Raw genomic sequence first — 24,646 nt, 5'->3', positions numbered from 1 at the left:
AAAAAAATCACCCGGTGTCTGCAAGAATGATTGGCTGCATTTCTGAGCAATTCTAAAATGGCATGTTTCATACACCATGGTGCATGCTGGCTGACTAACTCAACTCTGGCTTAAATTTAGGTGGGGAGATTGTGAGTCAGAAAACTGACACCTCTAAAAAGCACACTTTTTCTTGTAGATAAGATTTCTTGTAACGGGATAGATCTGCACCTATGATAAACACTCGTGTCCTGTTCTTAAATTCCTACTGTGTTCACACAACAGGATGAGCCATGATGGTTGAAGCAGTTGCTTGTCATGTAGTCTGAACCCAGCCAGAGTGGTTCCCAAACTATTCAGGCAACCCAACAAGTGTGTATGCCACCATGGGTTATTGGGTTGTGTAAACCCTGTGATAGTGATTCAAAAGCATGCATTTCAAGCATTTGGTAGTAGTGAATTAATTCTGGATCAGTTTTTTCCTATCTCTGTAGTTAGCAAGCTTTGTAAAATCTGTTTACCTTTGGAGGTGGATTTGTATATAGGCAGTCCTATGTGAAATATTGTTTTGTACTGTTGATTCACCACACTGTTCTGTCAAATCGTTGGTATATTTAAATCTACATAACCTATAACCCAGTGCCTAAAGAACAAAAATAAAGGTTGTGAATAATTCTGAATATGATGTAGCTAAAACTGAATCTCTGCTTTTTGAAACTTGGGCAAAGTCAGAGACTTCTAGCTGTGCCACTGTTCAACAATACTACACTCAGAAATAATAATGGTGATAAGATGAAATGAATCCTAGGAATTGATTCCAGGAGATGTTCAATGCTGGAAGTTAATTCAGCAAGTGCCACAAACATTTATTAATACTAGGTGTGCATGTGTGTATTTCCAGGAAAACAAAGTTATTGGTATCTTTTATTATTCTGAAATAGTGTAGAAAGACTGTTGTTCATTTATTGATATGTCAAGATAGTTGGAATTATAGCTATAAAAGCTTTTTTCAAATGTGTTGAAAAACAAAATACTAGTAGTGAATTATTGTGTGTTGTATTAAAACAAACAAACAATAGCGCGCTTTTAAAGCATCCAGGAAAATAACCAGGAAAAATGAGAACGAAATCCTTTCATTTAGAAAAGACACTTCGTTGTCTGCTCAAAGAACCTTGTAAGCTGCTTTGGGTTCTTTGCGAGAGGAGGAAAGGCAGGATATACGTACATCTAACTATGATATTATTTTGCGGGGGGCTGCAATCAATTGAGCCATGCTGCTGACAATCCTGCTGTTGTCTGAACAGGACTTGCATTCAGCTGGAATCAGCACTGCAGAGTTTCTGTCCCAGTCATGTGGCGATTCATACGTCTGAGTCCATGGAGTGAGTCATATCACTGAATCACACTGTATGCCTCCTTTTGCACACAGCTTCTTGCTAAAATGTAGGAAATAGTTGCTGGGGTCAAGTGGAAATGATTCCAGGAGCTCGAATGATTTACCTAGCAGGAGCTGGCCTGATGATCAGGGCAGGATTCTGAACTTCTTCCTCAACTACTGCAGAGCTAGTTCATATATCTGATCTTCCCACACCAGTGAGCACTGGAATGCGGCAAACATAAATGTCCTTTTGTCCAAAGTAAGTGCTGACATTCAGTCAGGAGAATTATAAATTCCGTGTGGAGGCATATTCTTTTCTTATTAATATCCATGGGTGAAAAATACATGTGTGTATAACATTCTTCTTTGTTTCAGGAGAGGAGGATGAAGGAAAGCCAGAAGAATGGGGCTTTTGTTTTTCCTTCCTCCTCCTCCTCTCAAGGGGAGGTCCTTGGTTGTCCTGGTATTTGGAACACATGAAAAAGGTGGGAGAGATATAAAATGCAGCAATATATTGTCCATTCTCAGTGGCACATATATCTCTATAATTAAGAGCAATATAATCTGATTTTATGCATACACCAATATAGAAAAACACACAAATATTAAATAAGCTTTACCATCTCAGAGCTGTATGAAATTTAGAAATAGCTAATTGGCTCAATTTCAGTCAAAGACTTAACTTGACACCTTGTTTGGTAGAAACCAAGCAACTACAGTCCTGTGGCATAGAAAGTTGGTACAGACTTTGGTTTTGGTTTTTGTGGAACACTAAATAGGTTTTAGACAAGTATGCACTTCCCAAGAGACACTCCCAACATGGGTAGACTGGGAGAGTGCTGGTTATCCAATTTGGCTATGAACAAGTGACTTCTGCTCTCTGTTTTCAAGGGGGATTTATTGGTGGCTGCCTCAGATTAAATAATTCTCTAAGGACGTATCATGCAACCTGGATCTATGGTGATACAACATGTACATTTTGTTAAATGCCTATTCCAGAGAAGCAGTTGGAAGATATGCCTAGATCAATCTTCAGGTGTTTTTGATCACAACTTCTATCATCCTTCCCTATTAACTCTGATGGCTGGGGTGGATGATCATTGTAGGTCAACACATCTGTATAAGCAACAGGGTTGCCTATCCTTGGCCTGGATAATAACCCACTGCTTTGTTCTGCTTCATTATTCAACTTGAGGTTGTTTTATTCTTGTTGGAGGGTGGGGAGAAGAACTGTATTAAGTTTTCAAGTTATAATGTCTAGTTATTTCTATACACCAGCATGATGTTCTAGTAGGACATTGAAGTTTAGTAACGCCTATTTGGAGCCATCCCAAGACAATTCAGAGCCTAAGGTGAAGCGAACCAAGCACATCATGAGCGAAGTGTGTTCTTGAGTGCTCATATTTTTATTAGCTATTGTTGTGCCTCCACCAAAGGATATTTATTTGAATATCCTCTTTCACAATTTACTTCCTGTGCCTTTCCTCAAAATAAGGCTTTGTTCAAACTCCAGATCCTTCTGCTTTTTCCCGTTCCTTGCAAGAAAGTAAAGGGGAAGGGAGCGTACCAGCATATTCTTATGCATGGCCACTCAAAACTAACATTCCATTGAGTTCAGTGGACCTTATTCCCAGGTAAGTGTATAGACTTGTAGTCTGTGCTATAATCCTATACACAAATAAACATGCACTAGATTGGCTTTAGAGTTTATAACAAGAATATGAAACAATCCCAAAAGTATCTCTGGATTATTACATGATTTTGAAACCTCCAGATGGGTCTACAGCTGAACTGATGGATGCATGCAAATTATGGAGAGATAATTACCAACCAAAATTACCAGATAACATAAAATAGGAGTAAAAATACCAAAGCTAGGAAAATCCATAAAAAAGGGAAGGAATGGAATGGACCAGAATGGAAAGGGGAAGCTGGGGGTAGAAACCTGGATCCAGGGATTATTTGATATTGTTCCGCAGTAGTTTTCTTGAAGGTGGAAGTGGCACTCATGCCCTCAAGACCCTTTACAAGCTTAGTCTGTAATCCTGGGTTCTTTCTCAGTGCAGGGGAAACCATGTACATCATACTGTTCAAGGACTGTGTAGAACCAGATAGCATGAAATAGCAATGTCCAAATAGCAAATTGGTTTCAGCATTTTAACATTACAATTCAGGACACTCATGCTGTTATAAAGATAACTGGGATCCTTCCTTCCTTCCTTCCTTCCTTCCTTCCTTCCTTCCTTCCTTCCTTCCTTCTAACCAGGACATTTTCCTAATCTAAATGCCAAATTCAAGGACACCAGGCAATGTGATTCAAATTTCTAAAGCTGGGTTTAAAAAACAAACAAACAAAATCTGTTCATCAAGGAAAATAATAATACAATGTGAAATGTTTGTTCAGTCAGAATTTGAGAGGATCCAAAAATGCTTTTAAAATCTATATATTCTAAATTGCTCTTAATATGAATAAAACCTTTCTTAATACTAGAAACCGTTTTCAAATGATTCAATGCTGGACTTACTAAGCCAAAGTAGAAACAACTCCACACTCAGATCCTTCACTCCTCTCTTCAGAACAAGCCACTAATAAACCTAGAAGTTTCCCATTTGGAAACTCTGCTCTTCCCTTTGAGTGAGCTGTGATTCATCAAAGAGGATCCTGGTTTGGATAAAACTGGGAACTGTTCTTAATTATAGATGTCTTGGTTCAGTCCCTGCAGGCTCAAAGAGAAGGCTGAAAGAGCCCCAAGCACAAGGCTTGTACATTTTTCAGATTAGTTTGCTGAGATTATGATTGCCAAAATGGGGCAAAATGTTGCTATGAAACATTTTACATATGAACATTTTGATGAGATTAGCCACATCAGTCCTAGTGTATCACTTTCACACTTTCCATTATGAGGCTTTAAATGTGTATATTGTGACCTGAGGGGAATTATATACCACGGCCACTTCTTTCAAGTCTTCGTTGTGCCTAGGAAAAACTTGTCATATCTAATGTATTTTGTACAACGGATAAATTATACAATTGTAAAATATATTATTGATGATACTAGCTTTCCGGAGTCTGTAACATAACATGATTTTGTTTCAATATTAGTTCTTTGTTGTTGCTTGATTGATAATTCATTTATTAAACAGCTTTCTCACTGCAAACTGGTGCACTAATTATTTACGTTTAATACATTAACATCTTAACATAGATATATCTGGTTTTGTACTGTATATTGTTCATAAGGAATATTCCATAAAGAGCAATTAAACTGTAATAATTTCAGTGAGAGAAAAACTGTGAACTTGTTGGACATCATTGGTTTACTGGCATTTATGAGATATTGATTAGTAGAATGTCATTTACTGAAGGAGAAGAAACTGATTCGGAATGGCTACAGACTACAGTCACTGGGTGTAACGGGATTGTTACTGATAGGGCTTACTTCAGATTCTTAATTTAGCTGTAGTTATGTTCATGCAACCACCATTTTCCCTCTTGTAGCCATTGGGCAATGCCCCATCTACATTTATTATCCCATCAGCAGAACTGAAATAACTGGTCTTGGATCTTATTGGTCTTGGTCTTAAAAACCTGGATGAAATCCGAGAGAATCCGTTTGAACAACAATGGGTGGAATCCAAAAGAATATCAACAAGGATTGCCTTGCCCTCTGTTGTGCCCTGTTGGCATGCAAACTGTGGACTTTGACTCCACCCCTGCAAGCCCAGAGCACCTGATTTATTTCCCTGAGAGGATGTGCTCCTCAAAAGAAGGTGTCCTCACTGATGTACACTATGGATGCTGTCCTGCAAAAGTTTAAATTGTACTGGGACTCTGGTTTCCCCAGTAAGTCTTCACTCTAATGTACATTTTCCATGGTGTAAATCCTATTGAAATCAATGGCAATTACTTTCAGGTAACCATGTATAGCATTGTTCCACAGTTTTGGCCAGTTCAGTCTCTCAAATGTAATGAGCAGCCTTGGGCTGTAAAATGTAAACCAATTCTTTATGAGACTCTTAGGGTTGGTGTAAGAGAAAATGAGCTTTCTGTGAGCAGTGAGTATCTTTCACAGTGATTCCTTTTTGAGTTGTTTGGGCATTCAAATGTCTTGAAACACAAGCAAAGAAAAAATAGTCAATGGTGAAAGTCCTACTTGAAAAGTACTGTGTGGAAGGAAATTTCACCACTAATGGCATGATTCTAATAAGCTGTTGTTACATAAATTTAAAATGACAAAATGTGTAAGATGCTGTTATTATTCTTAAGGAGAAGCTATGTAATTAACAGAATATGGAAAGCAGCCCTCTGTCATGCACAAGCACGTTTGCCATTGGTTCTCTCTTAACCTCCAAATGTACATAGCTATAAACAAAGTATTGTAATGTATTAGACATTCTATGAAAAAATTTACAAATACTTAGGGTAACTCTGGTGAACTCAGAGGATTTAGGCCATCCAACAAAGAGAAGGAGGAACTCAAAGGCTAGGGCTGTTATGGCACACCTCCCACTTTCCAAAACACTTAGAGGTCTAATTTCAGAGGATGGCCCTGCCTTGCACCTTATGACCATAGAACTGTGCCCCAAAAATGCTTCTCTTACACCAAATGGATTTTGGAAGACCTTCCAGTAAAGCTTTTAGAAAAACACTGAACAAAATCCTTCTGCCCTCAGTTTCTTGACACTGAAGTGAAGGGCATGTCTATCTTGTAACCCATAAAGTACTGCCTAATGTTACAACTGCTGTTAATCTTTCAGCTACCTGACACTGAATTTTTCTCAACACTAGCCTGAATTTTATTTCTTAATGTTTAAAGCTAAAGGTTTGTTCTCAAATGCTCTAAGAGCAACTCTTATATAATTTACCGAGAGACAGAAAGAATGAAACTTGGCTGTCTAAAACTCAGCATGACATTCCCATTGTTAATTTTGGCTTCTGAGAATGGTAATTTAACAAGTGCAACTGTGTCTTTTTTTTAAAAAAAGTATTTCTTCACAGAGGCTTCTTTAATTTATGGAATTCACTGCCAGTAGAGATGATGGTGACTCCTGGCTTGGATGTCTTTAAATAGGGATTGGACTATTCATGGAAGATAAGTCCAGGACTACTAGACGTGATTACACAGAATGTCAAGGTTCAGAGGCAGCACCTTTAAAACATCTGCTGCCTTTGTGTCCACTTGTGAGCTTTATCATTAGGCCCTGCAACAGAAACAGAAAAACGACACAAAACAAAGCAGGATAATGTATTAGATGGATCCCTCGGTCTGGTGCACCATCTATTTGATGCTCTTTTGGAGATACCCAAGAATGACTAGCAGTCCTAGTAATTTCCAAGGACAGATATAGTGCAGGCTTTTAAATTAATATAACTTTTAAATGAGCGTTATCTTTTAATTAGTTAATTTAAATACCATTAGATACTTCCTATGTAAGATTTAGATTGTGTGAAATGCTTCACATACATAATCCCATGGCATGTATATTTCTCACACACATCTGCATTCCTAATTGAATGGTAACTGCTTCTTTTCTTCTTCCAAAATTAAAAAAGCCAGTATTTTTTTTAATCTGCTCTTGGAGCACAACTGAGCTTTCACAACCTTTCCCGTTTCAGCAGCACTGGATAAAATTGTAGCTTTCATTAGGTATTAATTACAGTTTTCATTTAGGAAGCCAGATGCAAAAACATCTGTACCTTCAATAATCATGTCAGAGGGAGCTGTTTTGTGGTACTGCTTTTCCATGAAGCTAAGAAAATTCCTTAGGGAATTTTTAAAATAGGAACAGTGATGTGTGAGTAAATAAATTCAAGCTTCACCGGCAGCAGTTCCCTCTTCTATGCAACAATAAGTCCCTAATGACTTCCCCAGAAGCTGATCCTATTTGTTCTTTCAAACAAGTACACTTGAATCTGCAGGTTCTCTGTGTCATGAAAGGCGCTCAGTCTTTCTGACAGGCATAGGTTAAGTGTCAGGCATAGGTTAAAGGAGGTCTGGGAGGAGTTAAGTAAAAAGCAAGCCCATGAACTGAAGGAGGGTCAAGCTGTTTTTGGAAAGGGAGTCAAACCTTCTTTGTGGCATGACTGCTTGCCCTACAAGCCATCTTTCACATGTGTGCTCTGGAAAAACAACTGCAGGCTTTTAATGCCAGTGTCTACTCATCTGAGTAAGAGCAGCCAACTTTTGTTTCTTGATCCTGCTCCTTGGCTCTTAGAGAATATTCACTAAAAGCCTTTGAATCCACAAGATAGGAAGAGAGAAGGTAAAAGGCAAGACAACAAAGATTTGGGGTATGTATTTTCTTTCCCAGTCCAATAGTTCCTTTATTCAGTTTCGTGAGTGGTGCTTTATTATAGCTATTGAGTTTGAATTCACCCCACTCCTCAGCTCCTCTTATCTACTAGCTTTCATCCACCTGCGCCTGTCTGGCTGGTTACCTAGGTGATCCTGTTGCTTAGCTACAAGAGTTGTGGGCTGGGGATGACCCTATCTGGAATATATTTCTGCAGGAATTACATTTCAGGGGATTTGGGAGCAGACAAACTTCCCTGACAAAAGGCAGCAGACACAAACATTCCACTTTTGTTGGGCAAATACAACCAGCAACCAGCCACTACAATAGGAATAAGAGCACAATGTCTCCACTGTATCAGGTCCATGAGTTACAAATGGCTCGTGACTACAGAAGCATCCCTCATTCTTGGATGGGAGGCTCTGACCTCTGCATAGCACTCACCAGTGTCTCTGTCACCCCCTGTGGAATGCTTGGTTCAAGGGCCAAAACACCCTGCACACCACAAAACCACAGGTGGGCTCAGCACAGATTTTCGCCAGTGAGGAGAGCAGGTCAGTTCAAAATCCGACATGCTTTCTCTGCACTGGCATGAAGGGAGCAGAAAGGAACAGAACAGATCCCTCTTAACTGTATCTTTAACAGCAGAGCAGATCCAGAATGAAACAGAAGGGGGCTTATCCAAGCTTAGTTCTGATTTAGGTGTTCCTTAGTCAAGACAGGTGGCTGTCAGCAAAACTATCTGCAAAACAGAAATGAAGTTTCAGAAAAACTTCAGTCATGTGTTTACTGTGCCTCCCTAACTAATGTACTAACAGCCCTTTTTTCTATCCATTTTTAGTAATGCTGTATTTGATCTGCGTTCTGTGAGAGGAAGAGTTCCACTAATGAAAGATGCCTTCATCTGATTTTTAGGAAATCTATCTCCTACACAGACACATGAAATCATCTATTCAGCAGGGTCCCCTGACCCTCTAACCAGATTCATGTAACACTAAAATCTATCATGGGTACCCAGCCATGGTGGGTTGCTCTGAATCCAGACCAGTTCTTGTGGGGTGCTTCTTCATGCTACTTCCTCCCACCACAGCACAACAGCCCTGACTGCTTAAGGGTTGTTCAACCCATGACAGGTGATATGTAATCCAAATTTAGGTAACGAATCTCTGCATGCATCAAGGAAATAAGAGTGCCAAAAATATCCATTGCCACTTTTGGAAAATGTGTCCTTTCCTCCACCAGTGACAGTGACTCATTGACCGCTTATTAAAAAAAGATTTGCCCCTCAAATGCATGCAGTTCTAGAGGGGGCAACTTGTTTTTCCAGTTCTGTTATTTTAGTCATACTTGCACAACTGCCGAGTGCGCGTTTCCAAAGTTCCAAACATGTGAAGCCTCACCTGAGCAATGTCTGGGAGGTACCTGCTGGCAGTGTAGCCCAAGAAGCTTCAAATGGGGGTGTGTGTTCTTTCTCCACAAAGGAAGGGGGCAAAGCTGGTGCGGGCTCAAGAATGGCTCAGGATTGTGGCAAGGAGAAGAGAGGGGAATCTGCAACAGCCAAAACTCCTGGCGTACAGCAGGAGGACCCAGGGGGAAGGAGGGGAAGCAGGACCCATAGTGAGCATGTCAGGGTCTATTGAGTACACCATGTGTTGCTCATGCAACAATCCTATCCACAATCACTCATTGCAGGGTGGATTAATGTGAGGTGGGAACCCACTCTCTGCATAGCATTTCATGGGGTCGGTGGCTGCTATGGAAAGGAAGGAACAAACAGATGAGTCCACTTGCATCAGCATAGCTGATTTGCTGTAAATTTGGATCCCGGTCAACCCAGTCCAAAGGGTGCTTATCAGTGGCTTGTCTTTTGTGACATTCTACACATTTCCACAATAATCAGCTTTGCTTCCATCTTGGAAGCATGATGTGTTAGACAAGGAGACACTCCATGGACTTCTTCCTTCCTTGACCCTGTGAACTTCTTTCTTGCATCCATGTGCACAAGCAACACTATTGCCTTGACTTATCTTGATATATGGACATGTGTAAAGCACCCTCTGTTTAAAACTTCAAGTTGGATAAAAGCAATGATGATGACTGATGGTGATAGGAACTAAGCAGATGCTTTTGTATCTTGCCTGAGGGAAGACCTCAGAAATGCTTCCTCTTTTTTCTTTCTTTCGTTAGAATGCTAAGCAAATCCACTTATCTGCCCTACCACAAGCTGATAGGAACAGCAGGAAACATCAGTCTGTGAACTACTTATATGTAAAAGGTGACTGGATTGTGACCTCAATTACTTAAAATACAGGGGTTGGAACATTTTGATACAGAAGCCATAAATATGCAGCATCCATTAAAAATAATTTATATATAAATTGCATTTTAGGCCCAGATGTTTGCTTGCATAATTCTGGAATATCACAAGTCAAAACAGCCACATTGAAGCAAGCTGCACTTGCTTCATAGTATTTGTTTTCTCTGCCATTGACAGCTTTTAAAGAATGTGTCAGACTATGGAAAAAATTAAATATTTGTCTTCATAGAGTCAATCCAATTTTGACTGCTTAGACCTAAACATGTTTGCAAGTCTTCATGAAGTCAAGGGAGGTCAACTTCTGGGGATGGTGGGCCACACTTCTCACCTCCAATTTTTTTGTCACCACAACTGCCACAAACGTGATGGCAGTGGGTTGAGAGTAGTGAAGCTTATTCAAAAGGATGTGGTGTGCTTGCACCCCACAGTCTATGTTTTTCCCACAAGATACTGTATATCTCAAACTATCAACTTAAACAACGAGAAAGGAATTTATAGTTGCTACATCAGATCCCAAGGTTTTTGCAGAGTCTTGTGAAATATGCCTTCTCCTCCCAAGTGATCACTGGTAAGCAACTTGTTAAGCATGATTAGCAACAGTTGTAAGCATGAAACATTCAGACACTGTGCTCAGCACTGGATTTTGGCTACCATGGAAGAGAAGGTAAGTGTACATTTGCTGTTAATGAGACAAGAGCATGAGACTGATACTCCAAAATATATATCCTTCCATATTCTACATGTAGTGCTCATCAAACTTTATTTTACTTAGTACTTCAGGGATCCATCTCACAATGCTTTGGCAAGGCACAAGAGCAAGGTCAGGATTTCCATTGATGTAGGACGATGGGAGCTTTCAAGTTCCACAGAATTCAACATCAGGCAGCATGGAAAAGTAGCTAAGTCTCAGGTATTTAGAGAGTAAAATTGGTTATAATTGCAGTCAGCAAGGGATGCAAGCCAAAGAATGTTCAGCGCATTTTAAGCCCATTTAACTAATTCTGGATTGTGGTTGCTTTAAAAGATCAGATGCATTTTCAGGATAGCAGAATGTCAAGGGTTTCATCCACCATTCAGTAAATCAAATAAGATGTGGAGTAAACCATCATCATCACCACCGTTTTTCTCATCATATTCTAATAGTGATCTTAGGTATTGTATTTGGCCCTAATCTAGCTAAAATAGCACCATCCATGCACAAGAGGCTTGGGGAAAACCCCGGGGTTGCAGAAGTACAAAAGGCATGGGGCGGAGAGGAGTAAAAGAAGCAAAAAGTTCAAAAAGACTGAGCATGAGCAATGCCCATGGAATGCCGACTGAGCCTTGGAGCAAGGGGAAAGAAAATAGGAGAAGTCCATGCCTGGCTGAATGGAATAAGAAAGATTTTGTTCTCCTTATTCCCAATATTCAGGCATGAATGCTATTGCCTACATACAGTAGCCAAAGCAGCAGCAGCACCCACAGGGAAGAATTATCAGTGAGCTCGAGAAACCAGAAGATTTCCAGAAGGACAGAAAAAGCATTAGGGAAAAAAGTTGCAAAATAGCTGGATAAGGACTGGAAGTGTTCAACAGATGGCTACATTCCTTTTGTGCAGCTCCAACATAAGCCTTAGTTCTGCTGTGGAGGGTCCCTGCGCAAAGGATACCGTGGGGGGAGATAGAATTCAACCAACCAGGTGTGTCCATAGCATCAGTTGTATCATTAGACACTACTGAATGGCCAGAGGATAATGACTTTTGGATCAACGGGGACTCCAAGGCTGGATGGGTGTGGAAGGAAATAGCATCTTAAACAGGAGCACTGTACACTGCAACATCTTGCTGCAGGTTGCAGTTGTCTTTATCTAACATGCACTCCAAATTTACTTCTGGCTTTGCTAATATAAATATAATGACCAGCCTCTTTTGCATTTGTTATTTTCTCTATATTACAAGGATCCTGTGACACCTGAGATCAGCGGATATAGAAACTTGATTTCTGTTTCCCAGCTGAGCATTGTTCATGCATCCCACTGAACTTTTGCTAACTTGTTTCGTTGAGCAACTAGCTAAGGCTTTCTGGCAAAATTTGTAACCCAGATAATAAAATTTCTGATCAAACATTAGCGGCAAAGAAAAATCCACACTTTTTGGTTAATAACAGCTTTGGTATGTAACTTCATATTTTATTTCTTTTCTAAAATATACCTTTTAAACACTAATGCCTAAAGATTTCTCCATAACTTGGAAGCATCCAGGATTGTATTACTTGGACCAATAAAAGTTATTGCTTTGTTTTCTCTCTATTTTTGTTCTTTTTCTCCAAACTAAGACTCTTGGTGGATACAGATGATCATTACCAAGAGCCAGAAACTTGTCAAGAATTATGTAGGGAGATTTTCTTCATAATTTATGTTAACTTTTTAATGAGATAATTTATCACATGCATGGTAGAGGACTCTGAACCATTCCTCCTAAAATTGTGAAAGGTATGTTTACAAGAGGCTGCCACATGCCAAATGGCCTTTTGTAGCCATCAGATGAACACAGAGAAGTTCTCTGCATATTTTGGCCTACATTTCCCATCATCCAAAGCCTGCATAGCTAATGGTGGGGGATAACGGGAACTGCATGAGAAAAAGAACCCCTGGAGGACCACAAGTTGCCCATCTCTTGAGTAGCCTAATCTTACAAAAAATATTTCCACTTCAAAAGCATATTAACTGTTGACTAATTGGGGACTGTAACCACCAGAGACCTCTGTCCAACTTGTCCTTTTTATTCAGCAAGAGACAGATACACATTGTAGCCATTGTTCAGCAGCAGTGCCATGATCTGCATGGAGGATGATCCAGGTTCCTAGGGCTTCCACCCAAAAGGGTCTGGAAAGACCTCTGCCTGAGCCCCTGATGGGTCACACTGGATGGCACCAGACGGAACAGAGGTCTAACTCAACTTCATAAAAATTAATAGCAAAATTCCAATGCACATCTTTTCAAGGGGCAGAGCAAGTTGAGGAGTGAAAGCAGAGAAATGCTCATCCACCAGGCACAGATCTTTGTAAATGTGCAAGGCTTCATTAAACATCATAATGGAAATAAATTTGTGAAAAATAATAGTGGACTGATGCTTCCTCATCCTTAGAAGGAAATGAGATAAACTCATGGAGGATAAGATTGCTGGTTTTTTTAGGCAGGAAAGGTAAATAGAACTACATTGTTCATGGGGAACATCTCTAACACCAGCTTCATGTTAACAAGTCAAGCAGGCAGTTGCTGCTATGGGCCTGGTTTCTGGGCCACTTAAATATATCCGACGGGACATTGTTGGTAGATTATGTTGGACTGGATGGAACGTCAGCCTTGTCCATCAGGGCTCTTCTTATGTTCTTCTGTATCCAGTGTCTATTTCCATCATCATCATTTTTCTTTCTTTAAGGACCCTGCTAGAATTTTTCTTTCCAAAGGGGAACATGGATTCTATTCAGGTTGCATATTGACAGATATAACCTATCCTGTCTTTCAGGACTATCATCACGCTGCCAGAGCTAGCCATGTAAGTTCCCTGCCTCATCCAAGGTCTCAGCACGGACGATACGTGGATGACAACCCAGTAGTCCACTTCTTCAAGAACATTGTAAGTTTCTCTCACCTTGGTCAGGGATCCAAGGTGAATAGACACAATGATAAAAGTGTGTGTGTGCCTTTTATTTTTGATAGCCAAGCCCAGCAGAAACCATTCCCTAAATCTGTAATTCCAAATGCATTCCAATAGACTCACAAATCTCCCACACATGAAATCTGCCATATGCATTCTGCAGAAGAAATAGTTGTATGAACATGTCATGTTCTCCTACAATGACAACGAAGAGTCATGTTGCATTTTACAAACCATTTTGTTCTGGAATGAACTTTTGGAGAAATTCATCTACAGTAGCTTATTCCTGAAATCATTCATAAGTGTTTAAGGTGCACTTAAACAGCAAGACTCTTTGCTGTTTTTGCTGCAAAAGACTAATATGGTATCCCCTTTGGAGATATTTCTACAATGAAATGACCAGCCAGTTCTTGAATGAATGAGGTTATTTGTGACTGAGAGGAAAGAGAGAGAAAAGAATCCTCTGCAAGAAAATGACATAGTTATATTTATTATTTAGGAAAGTTAGTATCTACTTTTCATTATAATTATCAATTATAAAATAATTGCCCAAGTTTACTTATGAAGAGGCAAAATTGTCATGGAAGCTGCAATCCTATGTACAGTTATCTGAAAGTAAGTCCTGTTGAACTCTCTGGAATTTATTTCTGGGTAAGGAGCATTAAAGGAACAATGATTGCAAATCATCCAATTCTAAAAGCAAGTCTTCAGGTACTAATTCTGTTTTCAACTCTTTCCCCCTTCCCCAGTCTGTATCTGTCTTTCTTGAAAGAAACCAGTCTGGGATCATTGTTTGCTTTGTATTGAATGTTCTACTCTTAACTGACTGTGTTAGGCAGTCATGAGTAGAATGAATGAATGGCATTTAAAGATTGTTGTTTGAAATCATAGACCAAGCAAACAAATCTGGAGGCACAAATAGCGCTAGTTGGAATACCTGCTAAAGGCTGTCATTTCAGAGGCAGAGTTTTTCCATTTTCAAACTGAGCTGTTTCTATACTAAGAGGTAAGCCCTCAGAAATCCCTAAGGGTCAGGTCATTCTAGAGAGATGCTTTTGCATTCTCTTTAATAGACATGTTAAAGCTTAGATTCTTCCTTTGAGCATCCAAAAGCCACAGACCACTTTTCTTGCAATGTATTCTTGACCCAAAATCACAATTCACCCAGAATGAATCTCTGAGCATGCACAGAGCAGTTTGTTGCATCCAATCTGTATTCGCCTCCAGAAACTCTCCTTATGAGTATGCTTTGGCACCACGCCTTCAGAAGGGGTCTTCTGAAAATGAGCACACCTCCTCTCCACACACCAACCCTGCAATTAGGCCACTGTTTTCTGCTGATGCCATGGCAGGTGGTCAAGAGCCAAGCCTGCCTGGTCCACATATGAGAAACTCACATGTTCAGGGTCTCTTCCTGCCTGCTGTGTATCTTGAATATTCCCATGGGCTGCCTTCCCCACCTGAGGGGCCTCACCTTGGAATAAGCACCTCTGCTTCTTTCATTTTGGTATCCTGGCACAGGCCATCCACTCTAGCCACCTCCTATTCTGTTTCACATTCCAATTTGGATTCTTCTGAAGTCCAGCCTGCAATCCTTGAGGGTAAACACCCAAAGCCACAATCCTTCTCACTCCCAACAGAATATACAAATGATTTAGCATGTGTTTATGTGCTTCCCAAATCTGGATTCTTGCATGGAATCAAATTCTTTTGGGCAAGAGTGGCCTTACCTTTGAAAATGAAATGCTGCTTGTGGTTTTTCTTCATCTTCTATAATGCTACTAGAAAAATGAAACAGCTTGGCTGCCACTTCAAATGATGGCTTCAGCCTCTCTCCCTAACCCCAGTCATTCTTCAAAACTATGGACAGAATTCCCTGTGGAAACTGCAGTGCTTCATGATAGAACATGCTTGGGTGGAGAGAGATGCCCATTCCTGGTTAGACATGAAGAAAATGGCCTTACCAAAAAAAAGAAATAGAAAAACGCAGCTTAAGCACAGGGATAAAGTTTTCTAGTTTCCTGCAGTTGTACAGATATTAATGAATCCCTCAGTCTCACCTTTCTATGCACAGCCAAACAGCCATAGAAATAGAGGATTTATCTGAAATTGCGCATGGAGTTTTAAGAACTGACTGTTTCCAACCTTGAACCTCAGAAAAAGGAAGCAATTGAAATTCAAATAAATAGGTAGACAATCAAAGAAAATATAGCTCATTGCATATTTGACTTAGGGGAGAACTAGACATCATGGGAGATACATAACAACTGCTGAAAGCAACACCCTGGGTCTATTTCTCCTCCTTTCCCCAGTAACACAAGTTAAACCAAAATATAAGACATTCTGGTTCACATTAATTACCCTTCCTCTGTTCCAATTAATTGGCTTCCACTTGTGAATGCAGGAAAAAACTGCAAAGAAAACAGTTCATGACACAATCCTGTGCAAGTTTAGATACAAAAAATGGCCATTAACTCCTTACATGGTCACCAATGAACCCCAGTGAAGCCTGGGCATGCTCAGTGAGCTAAGCCTAGTGGCTGGCTGTTGGGGATGGAAGAAACAGAAAATCAGGGCTGAGGGAAATATAATGGAATATCCTAGAAGAGAACATACATGCCTCACTACTTTTGTTATTGTTGTTGTACTTCCTACTTGTTCTTATTTTAAATTTTATACCGTTTTTCAGGTGTCACCCAGGACAACTCCTCCTCTGCAAGCAAAGGTAAATATTCCATTATGAACATTGCACTTCCACAATGCGTGTTTCATTAAGGACGGAGAACCAGGATTCCTTATTTAGAATTACTTCTACTCCCCCACCCTCCCAGAATGCTACTATGCAATGTAAACTGCACCTTAAAACATGCACAGTGAAGTCTTAAAGCAGCCGTATGCCTGATCGGAAAGCATGACGCTCTTTCCCTGATTCCTCCAAAGACAGAATAGATTTTGAAGCACACAAACGGTTATCAGCCCATCTTCTTCAGGGCCATCTTCAAAGACCACAGTTGGCCCAATACCAACTATTAGGCTTTCATCAACACTCTCACTGCTCTGCTTTCATGTTTCTTTATATGTTCAGGCTGGTGCTGAACCGTGTGCCTTTCTTGCCCTGTTTTCATCCCTGCACTGCTTTCAGGGGTGATTACATACATCAATAAACTCCAGCGGGAAGCTGTACTCAACTTTGCCATGTCAACTCCACCTTGCAACAGTGAAGCCTGTCTACCTCATAGCTTTGAAGGGAATCTTGGCAGACCCACATTTACATACACATCCACTGGATTTCCCTATTGTTGAAAGGCTTATGAAATCTAGGACAAAAATCTAATAATATTAAACAGAGTTTGGTAAGCACTGCAAGTCCTCGAAGTTAGAGTATTTGAAGGGACAATGCTCAGATGTGCTTTCAGATATGTCTTAATTTTTGGACTGAATCTGGAAAACACACAGATCTAAATATCTAGTCCATTCCTCTTAGTATACCAGATTATGTAAGACAACAGAATATAAAAATCCAAATGGAGGAGTAGTATTCTTAAATCTAGGCTGGAAAACTGATCTCAAATCTAGGTCTCAGCCAAATGACTTTCTAAACCCTGATGCATAAACCGAGACTGAATCAAAGCATCATGAATGCAAAGCATGCCATTTAGAGATCCATATCGTATGATTGAAGCAGAAATGTATGTAAGCAGAAACTGATAGCAGTTTCCTCATTTAACTTTAGGCAGTTGTAATTATGAGAGAGTTACAAATTATGCAAGGAGTCAGATTTTCCCAACCATTTCTGGCAATACTTGCATGTGCTTTAGAGAAGTAATCTGTTCTAGAAGATTACAAGAACCTGAAGATGATAATCTAAAAGACGCTGCATGTCTCTAATCTGCCCCTCAGCCACCTGATTTATGAAAGTATGATCTTAGCTTAGAAACCCTTTTTCACTGATAATTCCACTCTTGTATACCTCCAGTGCCTTTTTGTTCCATGGTGGTCACCTTGTCACTGTTTCTGTTTCTTATATGTGCAGGGAAGAGGATTATCCTTCAGCAGATTTAGCTGGGTAGGTGATGAACACGCTTTACCTTGCAGCTGTTTTGCTTTCCCGAGGCCCAAATAAGCATCTGTTTTCCCTGTTTTGCCTTTCCAGCTGCTTCAGAATCTTGACACTCATGTTTTGACTTTGGCTTTTTTTATTCTTCCTGATTGGTTTTTGCTCCAAAGCAGTTTCTTTATGTCCACTTTTGTTGCTTGCTTTTATCCAGAGGCCTGTCAAGCTTACAGTGTAATTAAAATCTGTTTTGCCTGAGCACAGAGCAACTTTAATGCATGGCATATTTCTTTCTTTTAAGGCCATTTAAAGATTCTACTGATATGTGTGTGTGTGTGAATATTAAAAAAATTGTTTGAAAGAATAGCATAACTCCAGTTCAATCATAAAATGTGCACAGCTTCTGTAGAGTGGCACAACATGGCCATTAATAAACACCTTGTACGTTCTTCAAGGACTATCTTTTCCTAAAGAAACAGATAGAAGGGATAGGTAGAAGTTATACAGTAGCTTTTGTTCTTCATTGTAGGCTGAATTATACATGACCATTAAGTAGAACACCACAAGGAAATATTGGAGCATTGTAATGCAACCACACACATCACAGAACAAATTTTTCTCCACTGAGTTATTTCCCAACCCAAGCTAGAGAAAATTACAAATCAGATGAGGAAAAAAATGGCTAAACTTTAAAAATTGTTCTGTAACTGAGAGACATAGAACTTAAAAAGCTATTGTCCATACTTTGAATATGGATCGTTTTGAAGGGCTTTTTCTTGCATTCATCCACACTGAGCCAATGCAATTTTCCAATGACCCACATCACTGAATTAGTCACAATGATCAAATTCTACAGCACTAGCTTAAAATTTGCACATAGGTTAGTCTGTCATTGTCCTTAATTACTAATAAGTTAAACTCCTGCTATAAGAAGAACATCTTTAAAACATCCTGGATTTAGTAAAAGTTTATTTTATTATTTATAACATTAATAAATAGATCTACATTTAAATAATTCCTAAGTGGTGAATTTATGTATGCACATGTATATTTAAAATTTCACCAACAAGGCTATGGATGGCCCTTCAGTCAGGAAAGGCATGTTTGAATGGAAAAATGTCTTTACCAGGTGGCAGAACTAAAGAAAAGTTCATGGAAGTAATAAAATGAAAAGAATCCCATAGGCTATTAATGTACACCTAGCTCAAGAACACATTGTCAGTGTCCATCTTGCACTAGATATTTTACCATCCATTAAAGGACATTTTGAATTGCTTTATGGTCCCAGTTAAATGCTTCAGTGATCTCAATTCAGGTCCTAGTAATTTCCTCAATTAGGCAGCAGCATGGCCCTGTCAACCTCAGTAACTTAGTCAGCTCTGGATACTGAATTTTCTTTTATCCTTTAACATGGTTGCTGTGAGCAAGACTAATTGAAATGATTCATCACTTTGATATGAAGTGCAGTTTTGAAAAAAGAGATCATTTCCTTGTTTGTGCTCGTTAAGGAAGTTCACATGTTTGCAATGGACACAGCGTATTTACCAATCCTGGAAAATACGCTCTTAAATTAAAGCTCCACTTTGCAGTTGTGGAATGTGATATCAAATGAAAAATCATACTTGAAGTACCAGACCTCTTCATCATGTTATACGATTATTTCAACTTTTTATCATTCAAAAAGTGGATGGCACTGACAGGTAAGCATTTGTGTTCCATAATGTGTTGTTTTTCCCATTCTGATGAAAAATATTTAGTAAAATGATTTCAAAGGAAGACATGCTTGAAAGATGAATGCATTTATCTGCTGGGTCCTCTCCATGGTGATATCATTTGTATGTTGGCTGTAATCACAGTGCAGGACTATTCTTCCAGGCTCATGGCTCATTTAATAGCATCCCTTCAGTTTTCCTAGCAGAAGGAAAACTCTACTACATTGCATTCCAATGTCAAACTGGAAATATTTGCTATTTCTCTTTTGCAGGGTGGTGAAACTCACAAGCCTGGATATGGAAGTGGCAAATTCTATGAGCATAAATATGCTCACAAGGGACACAAGGGATACCACGATGGCCAGGGAACACTGTCTAAAATCTTTAAACTGGTAAAGTAAAAAAAAAAAGGAAACAAACAAACTTCCAAAACAAAACAATCTAGATTGTGAGAGGAAGAGGAAGAAATTATTCTCCAGCTATCAGATTGCCATATAACAAATTTGTCTGATAATCAGAGCAAATACTCCTAAACTATCATCCCAGCAACATGACTTGTAAAAGGGAAGGACGTTAGATTTGTAAAGAAGTTGGGCATGTTGATGCTTGATAACATAACCCAATACTCCTCATGCTACAGCAACAATAGCTGACCGTCTATGATCCACACAATGTCTCCCAAGCAGCAAGCCAAGTAAGCCGCCTCATAAAGAATATGGCTTGAGAAATAAAACACGAGATGTACAACATGGCACAGGGTGGAAACAGGGTCATCATCTAACAGATGTGCAGGAGGAGGAAAATCACCCAAAACTACCTTGCCAAATAGCTGTTTTGATGATGTAGGTCCTATTAGAGATGCAAATGAGAAAGCTGCCTTCTAGTCATTAGACACTGATGGTTTCTCATACAACACATCACTGTACTAAAAACATACTAGTGAAGAGTTGTAAGAAATTATGTGAATATTGCAAGTGAGAGAAAATTTTGAACCACACTCTAATTGACATGAGGTACTAGAATTTAAGATGTAATCCTATGAATATATACCTTGAAGTAAGTTCTATTGAACATAGTAGGATTTGCTTCCAATAAATCTGTGTGGGATCATAACTGTTACTCCTACTGAAATGAATGACAGTCAAAATCAAGGTATTCTGACTAAACTGGAAGAATTTAAGGTTTCCTCACATGAAAGTGTGGGATTACCTGTTGCACAACATGGATTCTGTCTTTGCTAGCACTGTATCTTGCCCAGCAAGACTAAATGTGACATATTTTAAACAATTAATCACCTGTGTAGTTTATTCAAAACCGTAAATGAAAACTGGCATTCAGCATCTATCTGTTTTCAACAAAGACCCTAAACATTGCTTCATTTTAATTTGTCCTGATGGGCTGTTTTAAAAATGATTGTTATACTCAAAGTTATATGACTTCGGCAAAATACACTGAATTAGGCTGTGACATGTGAAAGCATGCTCAGCTGAAATAAACAGGGACCACTCTGAAGAAAATATGCAGAACTATTTCCAATCAATACTATTGATTATTTTATGCAGAATCATTTAAATGTTCTCACATATATCTAGTCCTAAGCACGATTTGTGAAACTTTCAATTTCATGAATGTGTTTCTAGGTAGAAACACACTAACCTAATTCTCAGTTCTAACACAGATGCCATTAAAATTGACCATTAGATTTGTATACCAATAAAGCTCTCTTCTATCAAATATTATGGCAATTTCATCCAAGCTTCCTGTAAGTGCAATGTTTCCCACATCATAAACATTTTCAAAAATTCATGATTACTTAATGAATAACTTTATATGAAATGGCACCCATTATTTATACTTTACCCAGCATTTTCTTTGAAGCATGAGTCATTCAACAAGAATTAATGAGAGGAAAATTTCTGTGAAATTTAAAATGCAGAAATCAATGATTCATAGGACATAATTAATAGTCCATTAAATATAATTACAACACTTTGCTTATTTTGATTGATACAAGTAAGCAATGATGTTACTCAGTAGCAGTTTAGAATACAAATGAACAGAGAAATATTGAAAGAAGAAAATACAAACCATTTAGCACAACTCTACAAGAGACACAAATGCGAGTTTGCATTTGTGGTGGGAACAGATCCAAAAAAGAGATCCCTAAAACTTCTTGCTGTTCTCATTTCATAGCTAAACTCTCTAGGTCTCCTGCCTTTTGTTTGTCGCTTTGCTAGCACCGTAAGAACAGCAAAGTAGCCTCTAAGTATCCGCTAACCTTTAAAGAAACCTAAATACCATACAGAAATGGAGGGGAAAATCCTAAACCAAAATAAAGTGAATAGTTCAACTGAACCTAGAATGCCTTTCAAGGCAAGTGGTTTCCCTAGCCAGATCACCAGTGCTTTTTCTAGCTGGCATTTACAACAGCTAAAAAACATTGCACAAGTAAGGGAGCAGTGATCTTCCCTTTCTTCTGAATGTTTGTGGAAAAATGGAAGTGCACAGTAGCTGCAATAGCAGCTGAACATGGATGGAGAGCAGGGTGACTGGGATCTTCAATGTGGAGGGAATTTTAAAATGTGCAGTTAGAAGAGCACCTTTCCTTATCTTGGTCAAAGCATTCAGAGTACACACCAGAATTGCAGAAAGAAAGAATATGACTCAGTGTTGTTAATTAAAGGTATTCCACGAGTGCTCACCCTTGAGAGTTATTTGCTAAGAACCCAGAAATGTAGTAACTGCTGGTGTTAACCATATCCAGATTAGCTGGAAGCAGGTATAACTGCAAATGAATTTCCCCTTTTTTGGTTTGGTTTGAGTGAACTCGGTCTCTCTGTTGTCTCCAGCAACAATGAAGAGAATCTACTAGAAATAATTAACGCATATCTATTAATAAAAATTAAAGAAATTTATTATAGAAAATGCTAGCAGGCCTTGTTTATCTGACATGTCATGAGTATGAACTCAGTGTATAGCAAAACCATATTTGAAATAGTATTTCCAGAAAGAAAAACTGTATTTCCAAATGCAATATGTCAAAGATAAAAACATTCAGGAAATCTAGGACACACAATCAAACAAAGGACCCTGTTTAGGATCTCAACAAAAATTGAATGAAGACTGGATACTAGTCATGCAGAATAGTCAATGCAGAATATCGGGATTGATTTATATCACAGGATATGAAACTTGCTGTGTGTCACATACCTGAGCAGTATGCTCATATTAACCTCATTTCATTTTTTTTTCTTTCCAAAGGGAGGTTCTGGTTCCCGACCTGGTTCCCGGTCTGGCTCTCCCATTGCTAGGCGCTGAAGCTCTAGATTGTCACCAAAGGCTACGTTCTCTGCTTCATAACATAGTTGCCTTAAAAGTTCAATAACAAATTGCAGAATTCCCTAGGTAGAAATACAATCTATTTGTTAATGTCAGTTGAGCTGTGTATGCAGCAAGAGTATAAAAAATTGTATTGGCAAATGCTGACCAACAGTTAAACAAAAGCAAGCAAACAGAAAGTATTTCCTAAACTTGCAGTAAAGCTTTTACTTGCTGTCAGCATGACTTTAGAGAAAGTAACAAAATTCCCAATATTATTCATTCTTCTTCAAGGTGTCCCCAAAGAATATAAGGCCTTAATTTTTGAAGCTCGCACATTAAGTCCCTTTCAGATTTCTTTTTCACTTAACCTCAATAACAACATAAAACACATAAATTGTCTAGATTAGTGTTGCCATTAATGAACCTTTGAGATCTCTGCTGTAAACCAATGATAATAAACACATGTGCAGAAGTTGTAAGGACTGTTTATCCATTTTTTATGATTTAGTTTTGATTTATTATTATTATTTTTTCAGTAGCCCTTTTCTTTCACAATTTCATTTTATTTTCCTAACTGGATTAGGCAGTCATGGAAAGGTATATTAAATTGGGTGTTCAAGGCATGTTGCGATGTGGGAGAAGGCAGCTGTTACTGTTTCAATGAGACTGAGCAATTGTAATAAGGAATTATATCCATTTTAAGGAGCTTCTTGGGCATGGCAAATTGCTCATCACACCCAACTTATTAGGAATTATGAGTGGCTGGGAGAAGGAAAAAAGGATATCAAACTTGAATTAGACTAGCTTTACAACATCAGGGATAAACCCAAAAGAAGGAAAACCACTTGGAATGTGAACTATGGATGCGCCCACAGCTCCATACAGGCACTGGCTGCAAAGTAAGCTTTTCTGCAGCTAAAACAAAAAAAAGTCTAATTTCTAAATTACAGAAAGCCCTTCGGTTATGAAGTTTCAGCTAGTAACTGCACATGTAAAGTTAGCATTTCTACCTGTCCTGTTAGTGCAGCAAAGTTAACATGCAGTGCACCAGAGCAAACTATACTGTTGTGTTGTAGCTTATATACATTAAAATTAGTGAACTAGAGATAGGCATTAACAATTCACCCATATACTAAGATAAACACATGTGGAAATGGGTCTACCCATCTACATAAAAATGCTCTTCTGAATTGCACTGTTTTATAATATTCAACCTGTTCTGTCTCTAAATGACCTTCCTTTACTCATGTAATACTTTACTGAGCTTATCTGATATAGACAGTATAGTTAAGACTAAGATGACACCTGCCTTTAGTTAAGCTTATGAATATCCAGAAATACCAATGTTAATGCCAACCGGCATATAATGGATGTTGTTCTTGTTAATGATAGATCATCTTAATCTACCAGAGGATTCAAGCAACATTCTTAATATGCAGCAAGAAAGGTGAGAGGGTAGATCAACACAGAAACTAGATAAAGCAGAATTCCAGAACTGGTCAGCACACACACCTATAACATCATTCAAACTGTTGTTGGCTATGTGAATTTTTCTATGTGTAGCCTCATCTGGTTGTGTATTCCACAACATAATAGTGAGTTTCATTTAAGTGTATTGTTCTTAAAAGTGTATGAATACAACTCCTAAAAATCAATATTGAAATAAAATACTCAACTTTTAATGAAATTTGGAGAATTTTTTTAAGGGTTTATACAAGGGTCTTAAGGCGAATCTTGCAGAACACCAAACTGGATAACTGAAGTATATGGAAAACTTCACTGACTGTATGAAATACTTTAAGAATTTTTGTATATTTTTGATATACAAATTTTAGAATTTTTGTATATTTTTGATAAATGCAAATTTGAACAAATTATTTCCTTCACATCTTTGCTTGCTATATTCTACTCCTTTGGAAGTGTCAAATAGCCATCTTTTACACAATTGTTTAG

General features: G+C 38.7%; 1 protein-coding gene across 1 annotated transcript in view; it reads left to right on the top strand.

Moving 5' to 3' along the window:
• Positions 1–24,358, top strand: part of LOC123021612 (myelin basic protein) — a 124,452-nt gene extending 100,094 nt beyond the window's left edge. Inside the window, exons 5-9 of the mRNA XM_044426520.1 lie at positions 13,475–13,585; positions 16,296–16,331; positions 17,640–17,672; positions 19,645–19,764; positions 22,634–24,358. Coding sequence (XP_044282455.1) covers positions 13,475–13,585; positions 16,296–16,331; positions 17,640–17,672; positions 19,645–19,764; positions 22,634–22,690 — 357 coding nt within the window. The 3' untranslated portion in view covers positions 22,691–24,358. The remainder of the gene's footprint in view (positions 1–13,474; positions 13,586–16,295; positions 16,332–17,639; positions 17,673–19,644; positions 19,765–22,633) is intronic.
• The last annotated feature ends 288 nt before the right edge of the window (positions 24,359–24,646 follow it).

The sequence above is a fragment of the Varanus komodoensis genome, unplaced genomic scaffold, assembly GCF_004798865.1.
Source record: "Varanus komodoensis strain SLA01 unplaced genomic scaffold, ASM479886v1 scaffold17, whole genome shotgun sequence".
Lineage (NCBI taxonomy): Eukaryota > Metazoa > Chordata > Lepidosauria > Squamata > Varanidae > Varanus > Varanus komodoensis.
The sequence above is the reverse complement of the archived record's forward strand: the minus strand, read 5'-3'. Positions and strand labels throughout refer to the sequence as shown.